The 21,153-nt window shown below is 35.5% G+C and overlaps 6 protein-coding genes across 7 annotated transcripts; 4 read left to right on the top strand and 2 right to left on the bottom strand.

The window, feature by feature from the left end:
* LOC104716572 (protein RKD5-like) lies at positions 2,701-4,974 on the top strand. The gene is made up of 5 exons (XM_010433955.1): positions 2,701-2,945; positions 3,059-3,287; positions 3,820-4,118; positions 4,219-4,442; positions 4,530-4,974. Exons 1-5 carry the CDS (start codon positions 2,894-2,896, stop codon positions 4,752-4,754), a joined length of 1,029 nt encoding a protein of 342 aa, XP_010432257.1. The 5' UTR covers positions 2,701-2,893; the 3' UTR covers positions 4,755-4,974.
* Positions 6,632-9,583, top strand: LOC104716570 (probable serine/threonine-protein kinase Cx32, chloroplastic). The gene is made up of 6 exons (XM_019230508.1): positions 6,632-6,994; positions 7,113-7,483; positions 8,088-8,223; positions 8,334-8,467; positions 8,567-8,690; positions 8,852-9,583. Exons 1-6 carry the CDS (start codon positions 6,946-6,948, stop codon positions 9,316-9,318), a joined length of 1,281 nt encoding a protein of 426 aa, XP_019086053.1. The 5' UTR covers positions 6,632-6,945; the 3' UTR covers positions 9,319-9,583.
* Positions 9,741-11,312, bottom strand: LOC104716569. The gene has a single exon (XM_010433954.1). It carries the CDS (start codon positions 10,854-10,856, stop codon positions 9,846-9,848), a length of 1,011 nt encoding a protein of 336 aa, XP_010432256.1. The 5' UTR covers positions 10,857-11,312; the 3' UTR covers positions 9,741-9,845.
* Positions 14,236-16,840, top strand: LOC104716568 (cyclin-B2-2-like). The gene is made up of 10 exons (XM_010433953.2): positions 14,236-14,625; positions 14,725-14,860; positions 14,956-15,015; positions 15,111-15,282; positions 15,368-15,511; positions 15,603-15,692; positions 15,785-16,006; positions 16,095-16,193; positions 16,281-16,459; positions 16,547-16,840. The coding sequence occupies exons 1-10, from the start codon at positions 14,562-14,564 to the stop codon at positions 16,692-16,694; spliced, it is 1,314 nt and encodes a 437-aa protein (XP_010432255.1). The 5' UTR covers positions 14,236-14,561; the 3' UTR covers positions 16,695-16,840.
* Positions 17,150-18,743, top strand: LOC104716566 (phosphoserine aminotransferase 1, chloroplastic-like). The gene has a single exon (XM_010433950.2). It carries the CDS (start codon positions 17,221-17,223, stop codon positions 18,517-18,519), a length of 1,299 nt encoding a protein of 432 aa, XP_010432252.1. The 5' UTR covers positions 17,150-17,220; the 3' UTR covers positions 18,520-18,743.
* Positions 18,573-21,137, bottom strand: LOC104716567 (serine acetyltransferase 4-like). 2 transcript variants are annotated; one of them, XM_010433951.2, is made up of 10 exons: positions 20,751-21,137; positions 20,118-20,315; positions 19,973-20,032; positions 19,771-19,866; positions 19,659-19,683; positions 19,491-19,585; positions 19,238-19,404; positions 19,062-19,135; positions 18,910-18,969; positions 18,573-18,809 (listed from the first exon to the last, which is right to left on the bottom strand). In XM_010433951.2, the coding sequence occupies exons 1-10, from the start codon at positions 20,955-20,957 to the stop codon at positions 18,757-18,759; spliced, it is 1,035 nt and encodes a 344-aa protein (XP_010432253.1). In that variant the 5' UTR covers positions 20,958-21,137; the 3' UTR covers positions 18,573-18,756. The 2 variants fall into 2 exon arrangements, with proteins under 2 accessions (XP_010432253.1, XP_010432254.1); XM_010433952.2 differs by lacking the exon at positions 19,973-20,032.

Genomic DNA, 21,153 nt, shown 5'->3' with positions numbered 1-21,153 from the left:
TCTTCTTCTCTTTTTTTTTTCTTTTTCTTTACTCTCTCTTTTTATTTTTGTTTTAAGACCACGTGGGAAAGATAACTACCACTTTAAAACCACTTGTCTTCTTCTGTATTCTTGTCTTGATGGGCTTTTTATTATTTGCGGCTACGAACCAAACAAGCCCAAATCTTTCTGGTTTTCTCCTGTGGTGGTTTATGCTTAAGAGTGTGTTATGCCATCAGTGAATTCCAAAACTGTTGGAAACGTCTAGAGCAGAGAAGATGAATTATACTAGTAATTTATAGGGATATGTAATAATAATTTTTCAGCGTTTCTTTAAGCGTATGGAGCTCTTCATATAATAATCTAACCTCTTCGATATTTGTATAGAAACACATGTTAACATGTAGTGTAGATATAAACATTAATCTTTTATTTAGTCTTCAGTACAGAAAGCATACATATATATGATGCTATTAATCAAAATGGTCTATATGTACATCATAAAAAAAAAACAAGATGAACCAAAAAATAAAGCCTTCGTGTAACAAACAACATGTCAACAACCCAACTCTTCTTTATCCAAAAAAAAAGAACACCTCCCAATACTTCATCTGCTCTTCTCTTCTATTTGACACTTACAGTCGGGAAAGGTTCGAACCTGCGGGAAAATAAGACACGATGATCGGAGCTCTCGGAGATTCGGATTTGCTTTTTGGTTTCTTCAAGGACAAGGCTTTCAAGTTACTTTCATCAGTTGAGCTAATACGTGAGTCGGATTCTGGAACAAAGCAACCAAAGAAGGACGCAAAGCAAGACGACATGATGATCTGAGTTTTTTCTTTTCTTTTTTAAGTGTGTGGAGTCTCTAATATACCGATGAATGATGATGTTTAAGATTTGATATTCATGTAATATGAGAAATGTTATGTATTTATAAGACGAGAAAAGAAAACACCGTTGAAAATTCTTCGACAAGTTTCTAGGAAATGACCTCTTTATCTTGCTTGACAAGCTTTTTGCCATTTTCTTAATTGGGTATTGTTGTTGACTCTTCTGGCTATAGTTAAAATATTTGGCCAAATTGGACCAACTATTTGAGTTGTTAACCTCGTTTCTGAAAAAAAATGTAAAGAGTGATATAGACAGGACCAGCGTTTGGCGTCTTCGTATCATCATCCATCCAATCGAATGTTTCCAAAATTAGAGGTGGTCGTCTTCATATCACTCTTCAATTGAGTTTTCCAAAACTTAAGATTAAAGTTAAGAGGAAAAGATGTACGATTACGAAACAAAAACTGTATTCAAGCAATTCAAAATAAGTAGATTTTAGATTCTATTTAATGGGTTTTCGATTTGAGTTTTATTATAAAAGTACACTCACACCTGCTTTCAGATATACTCAAAACTAGTACTATATATATTTATATCCAAAAATCCTTGTAAGTTAGTGTTAGCTAGACTATTTTGTCACACTCTTCTGATTTTGAGTTTGAAACTTTAAACCATGTCCAGCTTTAATTTAGCTTTTCAAAAAAAAAAAAAAGGTTTCTAAAGAAAATAGTAAAAAGATATAAATATAGAAGTTGTAATAAATCTTACCAAAATATAACGCAATTAGTTAATTTAGTTTTTGAAAGCCTCCACGGAAATTGGCTTCTAGCATTATTTTTTCAAGAAAAAAAAATAATTCTCAAAATATCCAAGATCTACCGTTCCTGCCACAAAACATAAAAGCTACTGTAACTGTTGCCAATTTTGTTTTTTTCTTTACATAACTCTTCATTAACTAAAGGAATCCATCCAAATTCAAGATACATAACATTCCTTTCCATAGAATTGGACCAAATGCAATGATTCGATCTAGTATCACTCTGGAACACTAGGCGGATCTAACGCTATCTGATCGAGAAATCATTGTATTTTTTAACCACGATAAGATAAATAACACTCTACAACTCAGAGTGAAATCATCTCTTAAACCACCTAAAATTAACCCTATGATACGAAAACAGCTACTAACACAGAGAGTACCAAAATTTATATTGAAGATCAAAAAACAATTTCAACCTATTTGAACCTTATGATGTGCGTGTAGAACTTGTTCCAATAGCTTCAACACCCAGAGACGCAATATCAGAAATACTTGGTTTCTCCGGCTTTCCTTGTTCCGATCCTAAACCAAAAATCGGACAAAATATCCGACTGACTCGGCCAAGGAATGCAAAACAAAACAGCAAGATCCGAGACATCTCCTTAGCTGATTAGCATTATGGTCATTAACTGTTCCCAGTTTTAAATGCTTGAGAGAAGAACTCACCACTTTAAAAAATAAACATATGACAAAAAAAAAAAAAAAAAAAAAAAAAAAAAAAAAAAAAAAANGAGAAAATGAGAATTATATCATAGCCATATATCATATAAGTGACCAGATTAAAAATATACTCTAAAACATTCTAGTAAATATATTACTCTGATTCATTTACCAAATTTAACCTTTGCAGAATCATTTTAGTTTCTTATAAAAATAAAATACAATAAAATAAAATAAAAATCGGGTTGCCACTTTTCAGACATGCGTCGCGCGTGTGAGTGTTTAAACTAAATGGGCTTCGCACGCTTACACGTGCCCTAGCGAATCTTCTGTGTAACCGAGGACAAGAAAGTACATATAACTTACAGCCAGTGGCTTTATTGGTAATTTCAGGGAGTGGAGACCAAAAGGGCTTCCCTTTTATCACTAAAGCCTTTTTTCACTTGAGGTAAAAAAAAACGCTTGAAATACAAAAAACCTTGGATTCTTCTGCAGATCTTTTTTTTTTTTTTTTACACTAAAAAAGGAAAACAAAATATATTTTCACAAAAAAGTTTATATGTTAAAATCTTCGGCTTTTGCGACTCTTGGTCTTCTCCGGACATGGCACATTCTGTAACCTCACTTGCTATCTTCCAGAGCCTTATCCGTAAAGGTAAGTCTAATAATACACTGTCTAGAAACTTTAATTCGGGTCGGGTCGGGTCAGGTTTGAGAACTGGATTTTTTTTTTTTTTTTTCTTATGTGGGTGTGGGGTTGAAATGCAGAGGCGGTGAGGAGTTTGCATGTGTATGGATCGGTGGAGATTGAGAGAGAGTTCTTGTTCGAGAGCCAAAGCCCTTATGTGGAGAAGGAAGCGAAGCCTCTGTTTCTTTTGGAAGGTTCCCGGCGACCGGAGATCTCGGAAGGGTCGGTTTATGGCACGTGGCGTTGTATCTTCTTGTTCCGGTTTAATCACCCGCTCCCTCGGTTTCCTACTCTTCTCTGCCCTTCAGGGTAACGCTGTTTTCTTCACTCATCAATCATTTATTAGGGGCGTTTTTTTATTTTGGATGCGGTTATCGTGAATCGAATTCTTGATTAATAATATTTCATTGAAATATAGTGTTAATGATTCCAAGTTTGTTAAATAGAATAAAACATCGCATAACCACAACGGCAAAATATAGCAATGGAATAGATAACATGAATAAGTTATCTATACAAAATTAGAAGAACAGAGTTGGAGACATGCATGATTAGGATGTGATTTATTGTGTGTTTATTACGTTAAACTCGTTAGTACTATACTTGCCACAAATAACAGTACAAATCTTACATAGTTTTCTTCACTTGTATATTATTCTCTGGTTCATAATTACTGATTAGACCAAAACTAGTGAATCAGTTTGATTTCCCGATTTAATTACTTGCTAAGATTTCTTATTTGTAAACAAATAGGCTTGTAACAGTAACACATTGTGTAGTGTTCTTGAGTTGTGTTTTAGAAGCTAAACCTTTTTTTTTTTGTTTTGCTCTTCTTTTACAGAAACCCTAAGCTGGAGGACATCCCTAATTTAGCCAATGAGCTCAAGTTTATCTCTGAATCAATACCGAAGACACCATCAAAGGTTTCTGACGAGGAACAATGCAGCAGTGTCGGATATTGTAAATCTGATCAGCCTAAACGGCTAAAGTTTGAATCCGAAGAAGATAGCGTTCGAGACTGTGAGGTTGATCAGCCTAAACCGCGAAGGATCGTCCTCAAACAAGATCTTAACTGCCTTCCTGATTCAGAAACCGAATCCGAGGAATCTGAATATGAGAAAACTGAACATTCGGAATCAGGTATCTCTTCTTTCTTGAAAATGTCAATAGGTTTACGTGCCGTATAAGTCCAGTTTCAAGATTTTTGTGATTAATATAAGGGTTCATTGTAAAAATGCAGATGAAAATGTCAAGATGTTGATGGGAAAGAGGACACCATCAAAGATTGTTGCTGGACTTTCCTTGAAAGATCTTTCAAAATACTTTGGTCTTACTATCGTGGAAGCTTCTCGGAGTCTCAATGTCGGTCTTACAGTTTTGAAAAAGAAATGCAGAGAGTTTGGGATTCCCCGGTGGCCTCATAGGAAGATCAAATCTCTCGACAGTCTCATCCACGACCTTCAGGTCTGTTTCCCTCTCTCTCTCTCTTCATTAATCTAATACAACAAGTCACTGAAACAAGCATTGTTTTGTTGTTTTGTCTTTGATTAGAGAGAAGCAGAGAGGGAGCAGGAATATAGCGAAGCAGCTGCGATGGCGGTAGCTAAGAAACAGAAGAAACTGGAGACAGAGAAGAGAAATATAGTGGAGAGACCATTCATGGAGATACAGAAAGAAACCAAAAGATTCAGACAAATCAACTTCAAGAAGAGACACAGAGCTTCAAGGGCCAAGAAGAATCAAGAATCTCTTGTCTCTAATTCTTCTTCCACTTAATAAAAAAGATTTTAGGCCTTTTTATTAACAGAATCATCGAACATATTAGTTAGTTAGGATATTTGTGATGAAGTGCTCTGGTAATTTAGGTGTAACAGATGCTAAGCCATGTTTGCTTGCATAATTTTTGGTGTTAAGGAGTTCCGATAACATGAGGAGCTCCTGTATCATGACTTTTTTTTTTGTGGTCGGAAATCGGAATTAAACTCTTCTTTTTTCTTTTTCTTTTTAAAGTAGTGCAAGTAGGTTCCAATTTCAAAGATACTTTTTTTATTTCGTAAAAGCCGAGCCAATAGAGGTAGTATTATCGAATTTGTGTAGATAATATATAACGTGGTGAAAAAACACAAACCCAAATCTTGGTTTCTGAACTGATCCCAAATCAACACATCCTGAGTGGTCCCTTTTGTTAGCTCGTGCTTTGAAAATCTACGACGACTCCGTCCACACGAGAAAGACCATTTATTAACGTGTACGGTACAGTGAGGTTCAAAACGTAAGAGACTGCTACAAGTGTGTGTGTGTGGGAGTGTTCCTACGTCAATATATGGTTTTTGTACTTAATAATGCTCCGCGTTTGAATATGTTGATTGAAATTTCATTTTTCCGTCTAGTCTGGCATTTATACGTGGTCAAGTATCCTTTTGATGTCCTTTTCAATATAGTTGGTCATTTTTTTTATTAATTTCAATGTATTGTATGTTCGAAGAAATTGCAGGAATTGAAATCTAATTTATCCAAAGAATAATTTATTTAAAGGTAATCGTAATATTACTAGTTTTATTTTTTTTATTTAAAATTTTCTAGGCAACATTACTGGAATTTTTTTAATGTAAAAAATTGTGATCACTAGAACTTATGTTGTTTTGAAAAAAGGCTAACATATGAAGATCTTTGACCAAGTGAAGAAAATAAATTCTTCTACTCACGTCGGTAGATATATATTGTGCCATTGGAGAATTTTCTATGTCTCTAATTTTGAAACAACTTTGTAGTAGTAGAAAATTAGAAATCGAATTAATGTTTTTCAGATTAGTAGTGGAAATGAACGAGAAATTCCCAAAAGGACACAAACGTCCAAGCTGTGTGAGTGGCTGACTTTTGAGCATTTTACTGGCACAAGCAAAAGTCTTTTTACGATCGTCGGTTTCACATCATAATGTTTTATTTTGTTCAAGTCAATATATATTATCATAGCTACAATAACGAAAACATGACTCCGGATTAGGAAAAAAATTCATGTTTTTGATCTACATACATAGTTGTAATCGTTAAGTTTTGAAAGTGACAATGAATTAGTTATTCTTATTTTTGAGTTAGAGGTTTTTGGCATATGAGATTTCTGTTAAAATGAATTTTAAATAATAATATGACATAATGTAGGAAAATTGTCTCTCACTACTTACTAGGGCTGATTAATTTATTGTACAGTCTTCAATCGAGATTATAGGAATAATATCCAATCCTTTTACCGGATTTTTAATAGATTTTTTTATTTCATACTTTTGAAAAATATCATAATTCATTACCATGATGTGGACATGCATGGGTTCTACAAATGTGAACTAAAATACCAAAAAATTATGTGGATTTCCAAAGTAAAAACTAAAATTCTCAACTATTTTTTCAGATCACACGATCGTAGATAGAGAAAGCTTTTTGATATATATATATATATATATATATATATATATATATATATATATATTATAAAAAGAATGAAGAAGAGATATAAAAAGCTTGGGCTATGATTTTTTGTTTGGTCGATCTTCTTGGCTCTTTCGTTTAATTTATTTTAATACGTGGTAATTCAAAAAGAAATAAATGACAATGACTAGGAGGACCAAAAACATGGAAAATGTCATATAGAGAATGATATAGGATATAGGTTCCTCTACCTCCCCTTTGTTTTTCTTGTCAAATAGGGCAAAGAAGAAGAAGAGAAAACCCTTCTTCGGTTTCCCCCTAAACAAAATCCCAAAATTCCTATCTTTTTTTCTTTTTTTTTTTGTATCTGAAAAACCAAAAAATCTTTTTGCAACCCATCTCGTCGCCTCATTCAAACTATTCCAAACGATCCAGCAATAAAAGCTCAAATAATAAATAAACCACTTGATCATCATATCCACTAGGTCTTGTCTGTCTGAATTGGTAAAACAAGAAAGACAAGAAAGAAGAGAAGGCTCATGTAATGGGTGCTTGTTGTTCAATCCCTTCCAAAACAGGTCTCCACAGTCATGGTAATCTCTAGTTCCATCAAATCCATTATTTTTTTTTTAACAGGTTCTTGTTTTTCTTTTTCTTTATGGGTTCTTACATAAGAAAAACCTAAAAAGATGTTTTGTGGTAATAAAACAGCGACAACGAACGGGCACAGCAGTGGAACAGAGTTCTCATCGATGACGACCACAACCGCCGCGACGACAAGCGGCAGCGTCGGACGACGGAGCCAATTCTTCGAAGCGGCGAGCGAGTGTTCCAATGGGATTATAAGTGATTCCGGTCTGATCCTGGAATCGCCGAATCTCAAAGTGTACACCTTTCTTGATCTAAAGACGGCGACGAAGAATTTTAAACCGGATTCAATGTTGGGTCAAGGAGGATTCGGCAAAGTTTACAGAGGATGGGTCGATGCCAAGACTCTTTCTCCTTCTAAAGCTGGTTCCGGTATAATCGTAGCCATCAAGAGATTGAATTCTGAGAGTGTTCAAGGATTTGCAGAGTGGCGAGTAAGATCTTTTTATCTCTTTCTTCCTCAAAACCTTTTTTTTTTCTTTTTCTTGGTTACTTCTTTGACGGGACCAACAAAAACAACTAGGCTCAATTATTACATCTTTTGTTGATCATGATGAAGAAAGAGTTGACTATTCCAATCAAGACACGACTTTGACTTTCTCTGTTGCAGTCTTGAAAAATACTTAAAAAAGAAATTATAAAAAGAGAAATTCTAATAATAAATAAATGATGATTTGCAGTTTGTACTATGATAATATTATTATAGCAAAAGGCGTATTATAAGTCTTTGAAATCGATTACCTATCTAACCACTTTATGATAATTTTGTATATCCCTTCCATTGTTACCGGATTTTTGAGTTGGGGACACGTTGTTACATTTTATTTAATTAGCTGTCATATTGTAATGAAAGTATTGTATTCATAAATAACATCATAAATTTTATAAATGAGTATATTTTTTTTTCTCTCGTACGTATTGGATGGAACATCTGACTTATTTAGAAATGATTAGGAGTCGGAAATCTTTCATTTGGTTCATTGGATTTTTTTAGAGTTGAATAAGCTAATTAAACTTGAGATTTGTGATTTTGGACAGTCAGAAGTGAACTTCTTGGGAATGCTTTCACACCCAAATCTGGTGAAGTTATTAGGATATTGTCGTGAAGACAAAGAGCTTCTCCTTGTCTACGAGTTCATGCCTAGAGGAAGTCTCGAAAATCATCTTTTCCGACGTAACTAAGATTTCTGAAACTCAGTGATTAAACATTGTTCATCGTTATAACAACGTGCTAATAGAAAAATATTTGATTCACTTTGGATCGGATGGTCTTCATTTGAATAGGAAACGAGCCTTTTCCTTGGGAATTAAGGATCAAGATTGCTATCGGTGCAGCTCGTGGCCTTGCGTTTCTACACGGCTTGCAAAGAGAAGTCATCTACAGAGACTTCAAAGCTTCCAATATACTTCTCGATTCGGTTAGTCTAATTTAATACTCGAAATTGATATAAATAGTCTACTCTGTAATCGATTTTATCTTTGCTAATGGAATGTTTTTGATACATGTGGGCGTATAGACCTATGACGCAAAGATTTCAGATTTCGGACTAGCAAAGCTAGGACCAGCAGACGAGAAGTCACACGTTACTACTAGGGTCATGGGCACTTATGGTTATGCTGCTCCTGAATACATGGCAACAGGTATTTATTTTTCTTTCTAATGACGGCCCTTTCGTCTTTTCTCCAATGATAGTATTCGAACTCGCCATTCAGTATTCTCCTTTTCTGAGTGACTATACAGTTTACGAGTTACGTTGAACGAGTCAAATAATAAAAAGATTGTGTATTTTCTTCATCCTCAGGCCATTTATACGTTAAGAGTGATGTATACGCCTTTGGTGTGGTTTTACTAGAAGTAATGACCGGACTAAAAGCGCACAACACAAAAAGGCCAAGGGGGCAAGAAAGTTTAGTCGACTGGTTACGACCGGAACTCTCAAGCAAACACAGAGTAAAACAAATTATGGACAAAGGAATTAAAGGTCAATATACTACTAAGGTTGCGACAGAAATGGCACGCATCACACTTTCTTGTATCGAACCAGATCCTAAAAACCGACCGCACATGAAGGATGTAGTTGAAGTTCTCGAAAACATTCGAAAACTTAATGTTGTCCCTGACCGCTCTGCCACTAAACAGACCGTTTCTACCTCTTCGCGTGCTTCACCACTTCACCATCAATACGGTTACAGAGCTGGCGCATTAGGGGTTGAACGGAAGAGAGCAGCAGCCGGACGGCTTAGAGTAGAAAATGAAATTGTTGCCTGATGCTATATTTTCCGACCGCCGCTATACGTTGGTAATTTTTTTTTTGGTTTAATTATATTATTAAATCAATTTTTACAGTGTTTTGCGTATTATGTAATTTCTTTTGGGTGGGTTTCCTTCTACTTTCAATTTATCCATTCCCTTTTTTTTTGTCTTGCACGGATAGTGAGTGGTGATTATACATTTGCACGAAAATTAGGATATGAATTATCAACACCACATTGGTTGGTATAAATAAGTAATTATAACGACCTTTTTTCCTTCCCACGGATTTTTTCCCTTTTTAATTGTAGCTTATATTAACATGCTGAATTGATCATTATCGGACATATATTTATTACAAAAATAGAAAAAAGCGATTTTTCATACTAGCAACTTAAAAACAGAATATAGTTTTCCATAATTCTATTAAAACATCCGTCCAACACAAAAGCACATATTAGCTAATTTAATAAGTTCAACGATATATAATTGTATGTAAAAAAAAGAATAATAACATTGTTAAATGAGTTGACTGGAACAGATTATCACTTGGCTTTATCCTCTTCCTCATCTTCTTTTGGTGGGGATTTATTAAGATCGAACTTGGCAGCAGTTCCGGATCCACTCGCTGCTTCTGTATACTCCACGACCTTCACATTCAGATCAATCCCTCCATCTCTCCCACCTTCACCTCCCGGAGCCCCACCAGCTCCACCGCTGACAATGCCAACAGAACTTCCTACTCCGCTTGCAAAACCACCAGAACTTCCTCCTCCGCTTGCAATAGCAACAAAACTTCCTCCTCCTGCAGTGACAAGAGAAAAAGCAGAGCTTTTCCCGGGGATCGTAAAGTCTTCAGCCGCCGCAGAGAATGTAGGAGGAGGAAGAAACCCTTGGTAGTTTCTATCCTTGTGAGCCCTCATGTGTCCAAACACAGCCTTCCAAGAACCAAAACCTCTTCCACAAATGTGACAAATTGGTGGTCCTTTCGGTGGATTAGTTAATTCCGAACCTTTCCTCTTCGGCTTTTTCGCTTCTCCTTTGCTTACACCATCCGCCTCATCATCAGTTTGAGTCGAAGTCCTCGGTCTACTCTTCTTCTTCCCACCGCTCCCTCCCTCCTCACTCTTCTTCTTCCCACCACTACCACACTCGTCACTCTTCCCTTTCATAACAGCTTCCTCTGCCGCAGCCACAAGCAACCCTGCCGCAGCAACCGCTTGCTCATCCACACGATATTCACTCGCACCCGCACCCGCATCACTCTTCCCTTTCATAGAAGCTTCCTCTGCCGCAGCCACAACCAACCCTGTCGCAGCAACCGCTTGCTCGTTCAAACGCGCTTCATTTTCCTCCTCTTGCTCGTTCAAAGGCGTTTCATTTTCCTCTCTTTCAGGGACAATAATATCACCAGTTACTCTACTGCTGATACTCAAAGCAGGGAGGCCGAGAACGATTTCTCTCGTTTCAGAATCATCATCGCTACATTGTTCTTCAGACTCATCTCTCTCTCCATCAGTATTAATCGCTTTCGATTTCTCTGCATTATCAGTCATGTTTCATATGCGCTCATTAACAAACGACACTGAAGTAGTCTTTTATAATGTTTGCTCTAAGCAATGGCGGTTGTGGTAGTTAAATGGTTGCGTTCGTTCGTTTAGATCTCTCTCCCGCCTTTTCGTTTGGAGAAGATTTGCGTCCGTCGGATTTAATATAAAATATTCAACGCTGAGATTCGTCTGATTCTATGGGCTTAATATCGTCTAAAGCCCATCGAAGCCCATAACCTTTATTCGTAGGTTGCTTTCAAGACGTTATATTTGCCGGTGCGGTTTTGGGACTACAAAAGTACAAAGACTCGTTGCACTCCACTAATAGTATAATGGTCCCAATGGTAACCGCGGTTTTGGTTGTGTGAGAAAAACAGTATTATAGTGCGGTACGTATGGGAGAAATATATTTGCGGGACAAGTGCGGTTTGTACAAAATAAGCGGTACAAAATAATGTTTGATTGGTGAAAACAAAATTGCGGTTTTAGAATAAGCGGTACAAAATAATAAATAATTAATATAATTGTAAATTACTAATTGTTTTGTGTTAATGAAAAAATATTTCAAACCTTAAATACAAAATAATATTCTAAACTATTATGTAGATATATTTAATGCAAAACTAAAAACATTATTTACAATTTATTAACATTGTGCTATTTATAACATATGTGAATTTATTATTATTTGTAATTTATTATTATTATTTATTTTGTAATTTATAATATATAATCATTTACATTAACCTTTATACTTTTAATCCATTAAATTATTTATCCAACATATTTTCCATGATTTTATTTGACAAAAATTATTATTTGTAAATTATTAAAATTCTGTAGTTATGTCCTACATATTTGAATTAATTATTATTTAATTTGTTACACATAACTTATTAGAGAAAAGACAAAGGTATTTAGGGTAATGCATGTTTTTGCTTTTATATATCAGTATTAAAAAAATATTTAAAAGATATTGTAATACTTTTTACATCAAAACCGCTGGATAATAACCATAGGTAGATGTAGAAGCGGTCCAAGGCATAAACTTTTACACAAAACCACAAATCATTGTTATTATTAATTTTTTTTTAAAACGTAAATGAATAATTTTTGTGTGATTGGTAACTTTAGTGTAGTTTCGACAAAACAGTATTAAAAACGGCCTTTTGAATGCTTCCATTCACAGCCTAATACTATTATGCATGTGACATCCGAGCCCGACAATGACGTGACTTGTAAACTTTTGTATTAACATATATTTTTTAAATTCTATGTTTTTACTATTTAAAATTTGAACATTAACGTATACGGGTAACATCAGATATTAGAATAGTTTTCAATGCCAGAAGCCAGAAGGAAGCTCTTGAAGCTGTGTAAATACTAATTAAAAAAAAAAAAGAGAAAAGTAACATGGATAGCAATGATTTAAAGCTCTTTGTTTCCTAATTGCAGGTAGCGGAACGGAAAAAAAAAAAGAAGCAGTGATGTATATTAGTTATTTTTACAGATAATTTTCAACATTAAAACCTCTTAACAGTTAAAACAAAATAAAATAAGTAATAAAGTTCCTATAAGAAACTTCTTCGATAATGTGTTGATGATTGGCATCAAAATTTTGAGTGACTAACTTATTATATCAATAGGTATATATGCATTAACTAACTTTTACAATCCTGATAGATGAACTACTTGGAAATTTGACAATGTTAATAATTAAACTTTCTTGAAAACAATATGACTAGATCTTCTTAGCACAACTAAGTGTTTTTGTTTAATGTTTAGACTTTTATACAAGATTATGTTGCATTTACATATAAGAAAAAGTCTTTAGTAGTTTTACCCTAAGTGTAAAAAATGAGAGCGATACTAAATGTGAGGCATATGTTTTAAACTAAGTACTAACCCACGTTTGTTTTTTTTTTGTTTTTTTGTTTTTGAGCAAGAAGCAAATAGAATATGTCTCTTGAAATCTTGGTAAATTGTATCCCTGCCTATTCTAAGTAGCATATTATATATATGGGAAAGCTATATATATATATATATATTTCAAAACGACAAATCCGAGAAGTAAATACGCTAAAAAAGTGCTAATCCTTGTAATTAATTATAATAAAGAGAGAGAGGCGTGTGATTGACCAAAGCACCACCTTTTCATATCGATCAGATATCTGCGCCAGAAGCAGAGGCTGGACGGTGAACCGCTAGCTTCGTATTGATCCTGGAGTGAGATGATGGCATTGACGGTTCTAGGGTGAGAGTCAATCCAACTTTTGATTGCATCTTTAACCTCGAATGTTGTAGATTTCACTTCTTCGAAAGATGTTTTCAAGGTGGAAATGCTATGACATGTGTTAATTGTCTTTGGAATCACAAATAAGGCTAATGCAATTCCACAAATCACATGCTTGTGATTCCAGAGACACTCACAGCCTCTCGCCATCAAACTTTTGCTTTTCTCCTCAGAAGTCCGTATCAATCATTAAGCTCTCTCTTATCTAATCTCCTTGCTAAGAATTGTGGGTTTAAGTAAATTTTTTTTTGTTATTTTGTTATTATCTGTAGAAATCTTAGTTGTTTAGAATGAATATTTCTAAATATCTTATTTTGAATACACAAATTTTTTTACTTATCCTAGTTAAATTTTCTTAATTATCTTTAATGATTTTTTTTTTTTTTACTATTTCTAATAGCATTCTAATGTAATTTTTACACTATTTTAATAAATGTACATCTCAATTAATATAGTAGGATACTATTTTGAATAATATCTAGACTCTAATTCAACTTTTAACTCTTTTCTAGAAATACAGAAATTAAAGTTATCTAAAATTCAAATATGTAAGATACATCATAGATATTGAATAACAAACAAATTAGAAAACGTAATCACCTTCTGATTGACCATTCTAATGGAGAAGAAAATTCAATTACAATAATGATGACCAGAACTCATCTAGCCTTATTTTTAGATATCTCTAAATTAAATATTAACAAAAACTTCACCAAACATAAATAATGATAACAAATGGCAAGAACACTTACTACAGTCTTACAGGGGTCAGCATAATTCTCGGTAACAATACTTCTTTAACTTCTGGTAAATTACAGAGATTAATAAGCTAAGATTATGATTAGATAATTAATATGTTGACTTTAAAGATCTCAGAACCGCGCCTACGGGAAGGATCTGGCTAGTAGTGGCAACGAGCCTTATTTGTCTGAAAAAGGCAAGAAAAATATATAAAAAATAAAAATAGAGAAAGGAAATAATAAATTTTGAAATCAAGAAAGAGAGAGAGAGAGAGAGAGCCACACCACATGCTTTACTTCTTCAACCCCAACAAAAGAAAAAAAAAAAGTTACCGTTGGCGTTAGACTGACTTAGAAGCAAATCGTTTCCTTCATGACCCAACGGTCATCTTAATCACCTAGCCGTTGCTCTTCTTCTCTCTTCAATCATAATAAAAATACAATATCTTTATATATATAAAAAAGGCAAAAACTTTATTTTTCTAATTTTAATTTCTTGCCTCTTAATTCTTCTGTCTCTCCTCGCTTATTTCAATCCCCTTCTCTGACTCCTCCTGATTCAATCAATTGCATCAGACAGAGAGAACAGAGAGCACAGAGAGAGATCCTTCTTCGTTTGATGCTCTTCTTCCATTAGATTCTTCTCTAGGGAACACTATCCAAATCGAGAAAAAAAGAATGGTTAATCCAGAGACTAATCGTAATCTCGTTGCCAAACCCATTACAGAGATTCATCTTCAAGGTAGTTAGTAAAAATGAGTTTGATAGAGAATCTGAGAATTCTAGGGTTTCAAAAACATGAAAATTTTTTTTTTTTTTATTCTGGGTTTTTTTTGGTCAGATGATGATACGAGAACCAGAAAAGTCGGAATAGAGACGAAGAGACAGAACAGGAGAGCATTGGGTGTGATTAACCAGAATCTCGTTAGTGCAAAAGCTTATCCTTGCGTTGTTAACAAGAGAAGAGCCTTATCTCAGTACATTACTTAACTCTTTCGAATCCTAAAGCTTGTCTCTTTTGTATCATCTCTGTTTAAAGATTACTTATTTCTTTGGATTTTGTTGATTTCAGGAAAAAGCAAGGAAGTTGTGAGAAGAAGAAGCTTGATTCATTACATCCCTCAATTTCAAGGTCTATAAAAGTTTAAAGCTTTGGAAAACGTTGCTTTGATTTTGTTTTTGCTGAGAAAAGAGAGAAGATCTGAGATTGTTTTTGAATATCTGCAGATCTCAAGAAGAGACCAAGAAGCTGAAACCATCGCTTCCAAGTAGTAGTGGTAACGAGTTCGGTGATTGTATATTCATTGATGAAGAAGGAGAAGAGGAGAAGAATGAACCTACATTGGACCAACCTATGCCAATGTCGTTGGAGGAACTCTACATTGAATCTGATCCAATGGTAATTTTATCTTATCAATCAATTACAATAGATCTTTAGCTTGTATAATGTAGTATTTCTAAAGAAGCTTTTTGTTTTTGGATAGGAGGAAGAAGTTGAGATGGAGGATATAATAGTGGAAGAAGAAAAAGGAGAACCGGTTTTGGATATTGACGGATACGATGCAAACAACTCTCTTGCAGCTGTTGAATATGTCCAAAATCTCTACGAATTCTACCGTAAAACCGAGGTACGGTTCTTTAAAAAGTATCTGAAATAAAAACCATAAGATTTTTGAGTTTTGTCTGAGACCATATTCTATGGATTTTGGTGATCTGCAGAGATTTAGTTGTGTTCCTCAAGATTACATGGCGCAACAGTTTGATATAACTGACAGAATGAGAGCAATACTTATCGATTGGCTCATCGAGGTACGCATATTCAAAGACTCTTTTGATACACAGTGGTGATGGATTTATTGCATATAGAGAGCTAATGAACGAAGCTTATTGACTGTTTTCAGGTACATGACAAATTTGAGCTAATGAACGAGACACTGTTTCTAACAGTGAATCTGATAGATAGATTCTTGTCCAAGCAAGCTGTTGCAAGAAAGAAGCTTCAGCTTGTTGGTTTAGTTGCATTGCTCTTAGCTTGCAAGTACGAAGAGGTTTCAGTACCTATTGTTGATGATTTAGTTGTCATTTCGGACAAAGCTTATACGAGGAACGATGTTTTAGAAATGGTACAACCATAACTTAAAAGAGTCTTTCTTGTTTTGTTTTCCAAAACTTGAAATTTTTATATCTGACACCAAAAACCTCTGTGTGCAGGAGAAGATTATGCTTAGTACTTTACAATTCAATATGTCGTTACCGACGCAATACCCTTTCTTGAAGAGGTTCCTTAAGGCAGCTCAATCAGACAAGAAGGTAAATTAGTTTAATCTATTAGTGACTTGTATATAGCATATTCTCATCAAACATTATGAATTACAACTATCTTGTTTACTGAAACAGCTTGAGATCTTGGCGTCGTTCTTGATCGAGCTTGCCCTTGTGGACTACGAAATGATTCGGTATCCACCATCCTTGCTAGCCGCCACTGCAGTGTACACAGCGCAATGTACAATCCATGGCTTCAGTGAATGGAACAGCACTTGTGAATTCCACAGTCACTACTCTGAACATCAGCTCATGTAAGTGATTATTGTCCATTTGCACAAAAGGGTAATTATAACGAATCACATACATAAACTGATCTTTGAAGTGTTTTGTTGTTGCAGAGAATGTTGTAGAAGAATGGTAAGGTTGCATCAGAAAGCAGCGACGGATAAACTAACAGGAGTACATAGGAAATACAGCTCCTCCAAATTCGGATACATAGCAACAAAGTATGAAGCTGCACACTTTCTTGTGTCAGATTCTCACTAAAAGAGTGGAAAATAGTAGTTTCTGTATAGCTGCTAATAACATTTTCCCTCTCATTTTTTAGTTACAAAAAGAAAACATCAACACAATAAGTTAAAAACTTCCTCTGAATTTGATTTGTAATTTTTCTTTTATTGATATCTCAGCAATAAAATTCTCTAATATTCTGATTACAAATCATTTCTCACCCTTTTTTTTGTCCAGTGGTTAGGACATCGTCTTTTCATGTCGAAGACACGGGTTCGATTCCCGTATTAGTACATACAGATTCTTAAATTATTGATATCAAGATTGAGAATTTTGATTTGAACTCTTTTTCATCTACAAGATTTAAAACACACATTGTAAATGAGTCCTTAATTAAACCAACCGCAGACAAAACTAGTATCACCTAATAGCATAAGACGTTGTCGTTTTCAATCTATATTTATATATGTCTCTCTCCCACCTAACACTTTTTTCAGATATTATTTGTAACTAAATAAAAGTGTAGAGGTCAAAAACAGAGAGCTCCGAGAATCTCACCATAATGGCGGCGTCGGCGAACTCTTTCCTCGTCGGAAACAACACTCAGATCCCTGCTTTGAAACCCAGATCAACATCTCAATCCCTTCTTCACCTTAGCAAACCAAACACCATGAGCCTCGCCGGCAAAACCAAGCCCGTCGCGGTTAGATGCGTCGCTTCGAGTACGACTCAAGTTCAAGACGGAGTTAGATCCGGTTCCGTGGGATCCCAAGAACGTGTCTTTAACTTCGCGGCGGGTCCAGCAACTTTGCCTGAGAACGTTCTCCTAAAAGCTCAGGCGGATCTATACAACTGGCGTGGATCTGGGATGAGTGTGATGGAGATGAGTCATAGAGGCAAAGAGTTTCTCTCTATTATACAAAAAGCTGAATCTGATCTTCGTCAGCTCTGGGAGATTCCTCAGGAATATTCCGTTTTGTTCTTACAAGGTGGTGCCACTACTCAATTCGCTGCTTTGCCTCTCAATCTCTGCAAACCTGATGATACTGTCGATTTCGTTGTTACTGGTTCGTGGGGAGATAAAGCTGCAAAGGAAGCCAAGAAGTATTGCAAAACCAATGTGATTTGGTCTGGGAAATCTGAGAAATACACAAAGGTTCCATCTTTTGATGAGTTGGAGCAATCTCCGGATGCCAAGTATTTGCATATATGCGCCAATGAAACTATTCATGGTGTTGAGTTTAAAGATTACCCTGTTCCTCAGAACCCTAATGGGATCTTGGTTGCTGATATGTCTTCCAACTTTTGTTCTAAGCCTGTTGATGTGTCTAAGTTTGGTGTGATCTACGGTGGTGCACAGAAGAACGTTGGTCCATCTGGTGTCACTATTGTAGTGATTCGTAAAGATTTGATTGGGAACGCTCAGGATATTACTCCGGTGATGCTTGATTACAAGATTCATGATGAGAACAGTTCGTTGTACAACACGCCTCCTTGCTTTGGGATTTACATGTGCGGTCTTGTGTTTGAAGATCTGTTGGAGCAAGGTGGATTGAAAGAAGTGGAGAAGAAGAACCAGAGGAAAGCTGATCTGCTTTACAATGCCATTGAAGAAAGCGAAGGCTTTTACAGGTGTCCTGTTGAGAAATCAGTGAGGTCGTTGATGAATGTGCCTTTCACTTTGGAGAAATCTGAATTGGAAGCTGAGTTTATCAAGGAAGCTGCCAAAGAGAAGATGGTGCAGCTTAAAGGGCATAGATCAGTGGGAGGTATGAGAGCTTCTATTTACAATGCAATGCCTTTGGCTGGTGTTGAAAAGCTTGTTGCTTTCATGAAAGATTTCCAGGCAAAGCATGCTTAAGTTTTAAGGGTTTTTGTTTTTGTTTTTTGTTGTTGCATTTTGGTTTATGTTTGTTTGGTGATAAGCTTGAAAGCTTATGATTTGGTTTTCTTTCCTTTCCGGAATAAATAATGTTTAGCAATGTATCAAAATCTTTCTCCATCAATTGGAAAAGCAGATCTGTTGTAACAAACAAAGAGCTTTGTTATTTGTTTGAAGTGATGATAAAATCGCCATTAGATAAATCTGCAGGTGATCTCATATTCTCTTTTTAACGTTTCCTCTCTCTGCAACTCCTGAAACTGAAGATCCTATTTTTTTTACAAAGAAGCAAAACTCAATTCAGGTCCCAACTAAACTCTGATTCCTCAAAAAAAAAAAAAAAACAGTTCAGCGTGAGAATGTAGTTACCATTTGGTATCGTATGTCTATAAGCAACAGCTACATTTTGAAAGAACTCTCTGGTAGCATCTGCATATTTAATTAACTTTCATTTAGTTCACTACTAAAACCTGAGCAATGGAGAACAAAACCAAAGTACTGCAGTCTTAAACAAGACTAACCATGTTCCATTGTCAATGACGGATCTTTCTCATCGATTAAGCCGATCAGTTTTGCCGGATTTCCAGCCACCATGCTTCAGAAACACCCAAATAAAAGATCCATTTGAGAGATGTGTAAACAGAAAGTCCCAAGGAGATTGGTTTTTTAGATGCATTTCACTATTTCAGCTTTATACCTATGAGAAGGAACATCCTTTAACACAAGTGAACCAGCAGCTATCATTGCTCCAGCGCCTATCTTAATGTTACCAAGTATAGTTACACATGCTCCAAGAAGAGCACCATCGCCAATATTTGGATGGCGGTCACCAGTTTCCTTCCCTGTTCCTCCTAATGTCACACCCTGGAGATGAAAATACTAACTAGCTTCACTAACGTTGATACTTCTCTATGTTTTTGGAGAAATGAATTCAGAGAAGAGATCAGTACATGCAAAATTGAGACACGGTCGCCTATCACAGCAGTCTCACCTATGACCACACCAGTTCCATGATCCAGCAATATTCCCTTCCCAATTCTTGCAGCTGAACCAAGAAAAACAAGTTAGTCTGATGCTAGATGTAAAAGCATAAGCAAGATATGAATCTGAAACTTTACCCGGATGGATATCAATTCCAAAAACCTGAGAGAAACCACTGACATGGATCAGAGATTGTACACCAAGACTATATATAACAATAAGCTAAGAAGCTGTTGGAAGTTACACTACCTCGCTTACTCGGCTTTGCAATGCCGATGCTAATAGTTTTCGTCCTTGCTTCCACAACTTATGTGCAACTCTATATGCCTCGAGCGCAAGATAGCCCTGTAGAACAAATTATTCTGGTAAAATGCACATGAAAACTCACTTAGTAGTCGTTTTGTACCGGCATAAGATTAAGAGATGTTATTGTAATTGGTTAAGAAACTACCTTTAGATGTAAAATAGCGGAACTATACGATAGACAAGAAGGATCTCTGTCTTTGAATGCCTTGCAAAAAACCAAAAACAAACACCAGTGCAGTCAGATTATCTGAAAATACTGTCTGAAACAAAAGGAAGATTCACGGATATACCTGAACATCAAGACGAATCGAGTTCTGAATACCTCTGTCATGTACCATAACATTGCAAAATATATCCATGAGTTGAGTTGCTAACAAGGTAGTGTTTTGGAGACGGTTAGCTAGAACAAAACTCAATGCTTGCTCTAAACAGTCATGGGACAAGATACTAGCATACAAGAAGCTACTCAAAACCGGCTCATTTTCTGCCTGTAAACACACAACAGCTAGCGTTTCAACATTCACCATTGTAGGAACAAAATGCACAACCACTGTTCCACAACTTGCCCTTAAGGATGGAGATTTCAACAAACATTAAGGCCTAAACATGATTATTATATAGTAAAATCTAGATGGAGGAATACGTAACATCTAAAAGGTATCATAATTAAGTGCTTAAAGAGACAAAGATCACATTTAGTGAGAGGCTCTTACTGAGAGCACTTGACCCCACGGTCTTGTCCAATTTATACAAAAGGTACACAATATTTATGTCTTTATCAAACCTTTGTAGTATCGAAGTTGATTAACGATTATAGCAAAAGTAGCTGTCTTTGTGGAATTGAAGTTATGTTATGTAGATGGAAAAAAAAGAACTATACAAGAACTGATTCTTATAAAGGAATATGATCATAGAGAGAAAACCTCAAGCTTAGCTTCTTGTCTTAAAGAATCCCAAATTGGGTCATAACCAGAATTGATAAAATCCAGCAAAACCGGGTCGTCCACGGGAATAAGGGTTCCTCTAGCGTAAACCGGGAAAACCCTCTCGAAAGGAAACTCATCGCCGGTCTTCACGTCGTCGTCGTCTACGGCAGAAAAACCACAATTCACGCCGTTTAAACTAGCCATGGCTGAAAAGAGAAGCAAAATTCAAGAGTATAGAGAGGATTATAAAACAGAGTGATTGATGCTTTTTTTCTTTTTTTTTGTGTTGGAATCGAAATAGCGACAATCAAAAAGGCAAAGGTAAAAAAAAAGTAGTAAAACTGAAGTCTTGTGTTTGTGTCCACACTGTTGTGTTTTGGAATGTTTCATGAGATGTTGT

The sequence above is a fragment of the Camelina sativa genome, chromosome 10 (assembly GCF_000633955.1).
Source record: "Camelina sativa cultivar DH55 chromosome 10, Cs, whole genome shotgun sequence".
Taxonomy (NCBI): Eukaryota; Viridiplantae; Streptophyta; class Magnoliopsida; order Brassicales; family Brassicaceae; genus Camelina; species Camelina sativa.
Note: the sequence above shows the minus strand (reverse complement) of the source record. Positions and strands in the feature narration are given on the sequence as shown.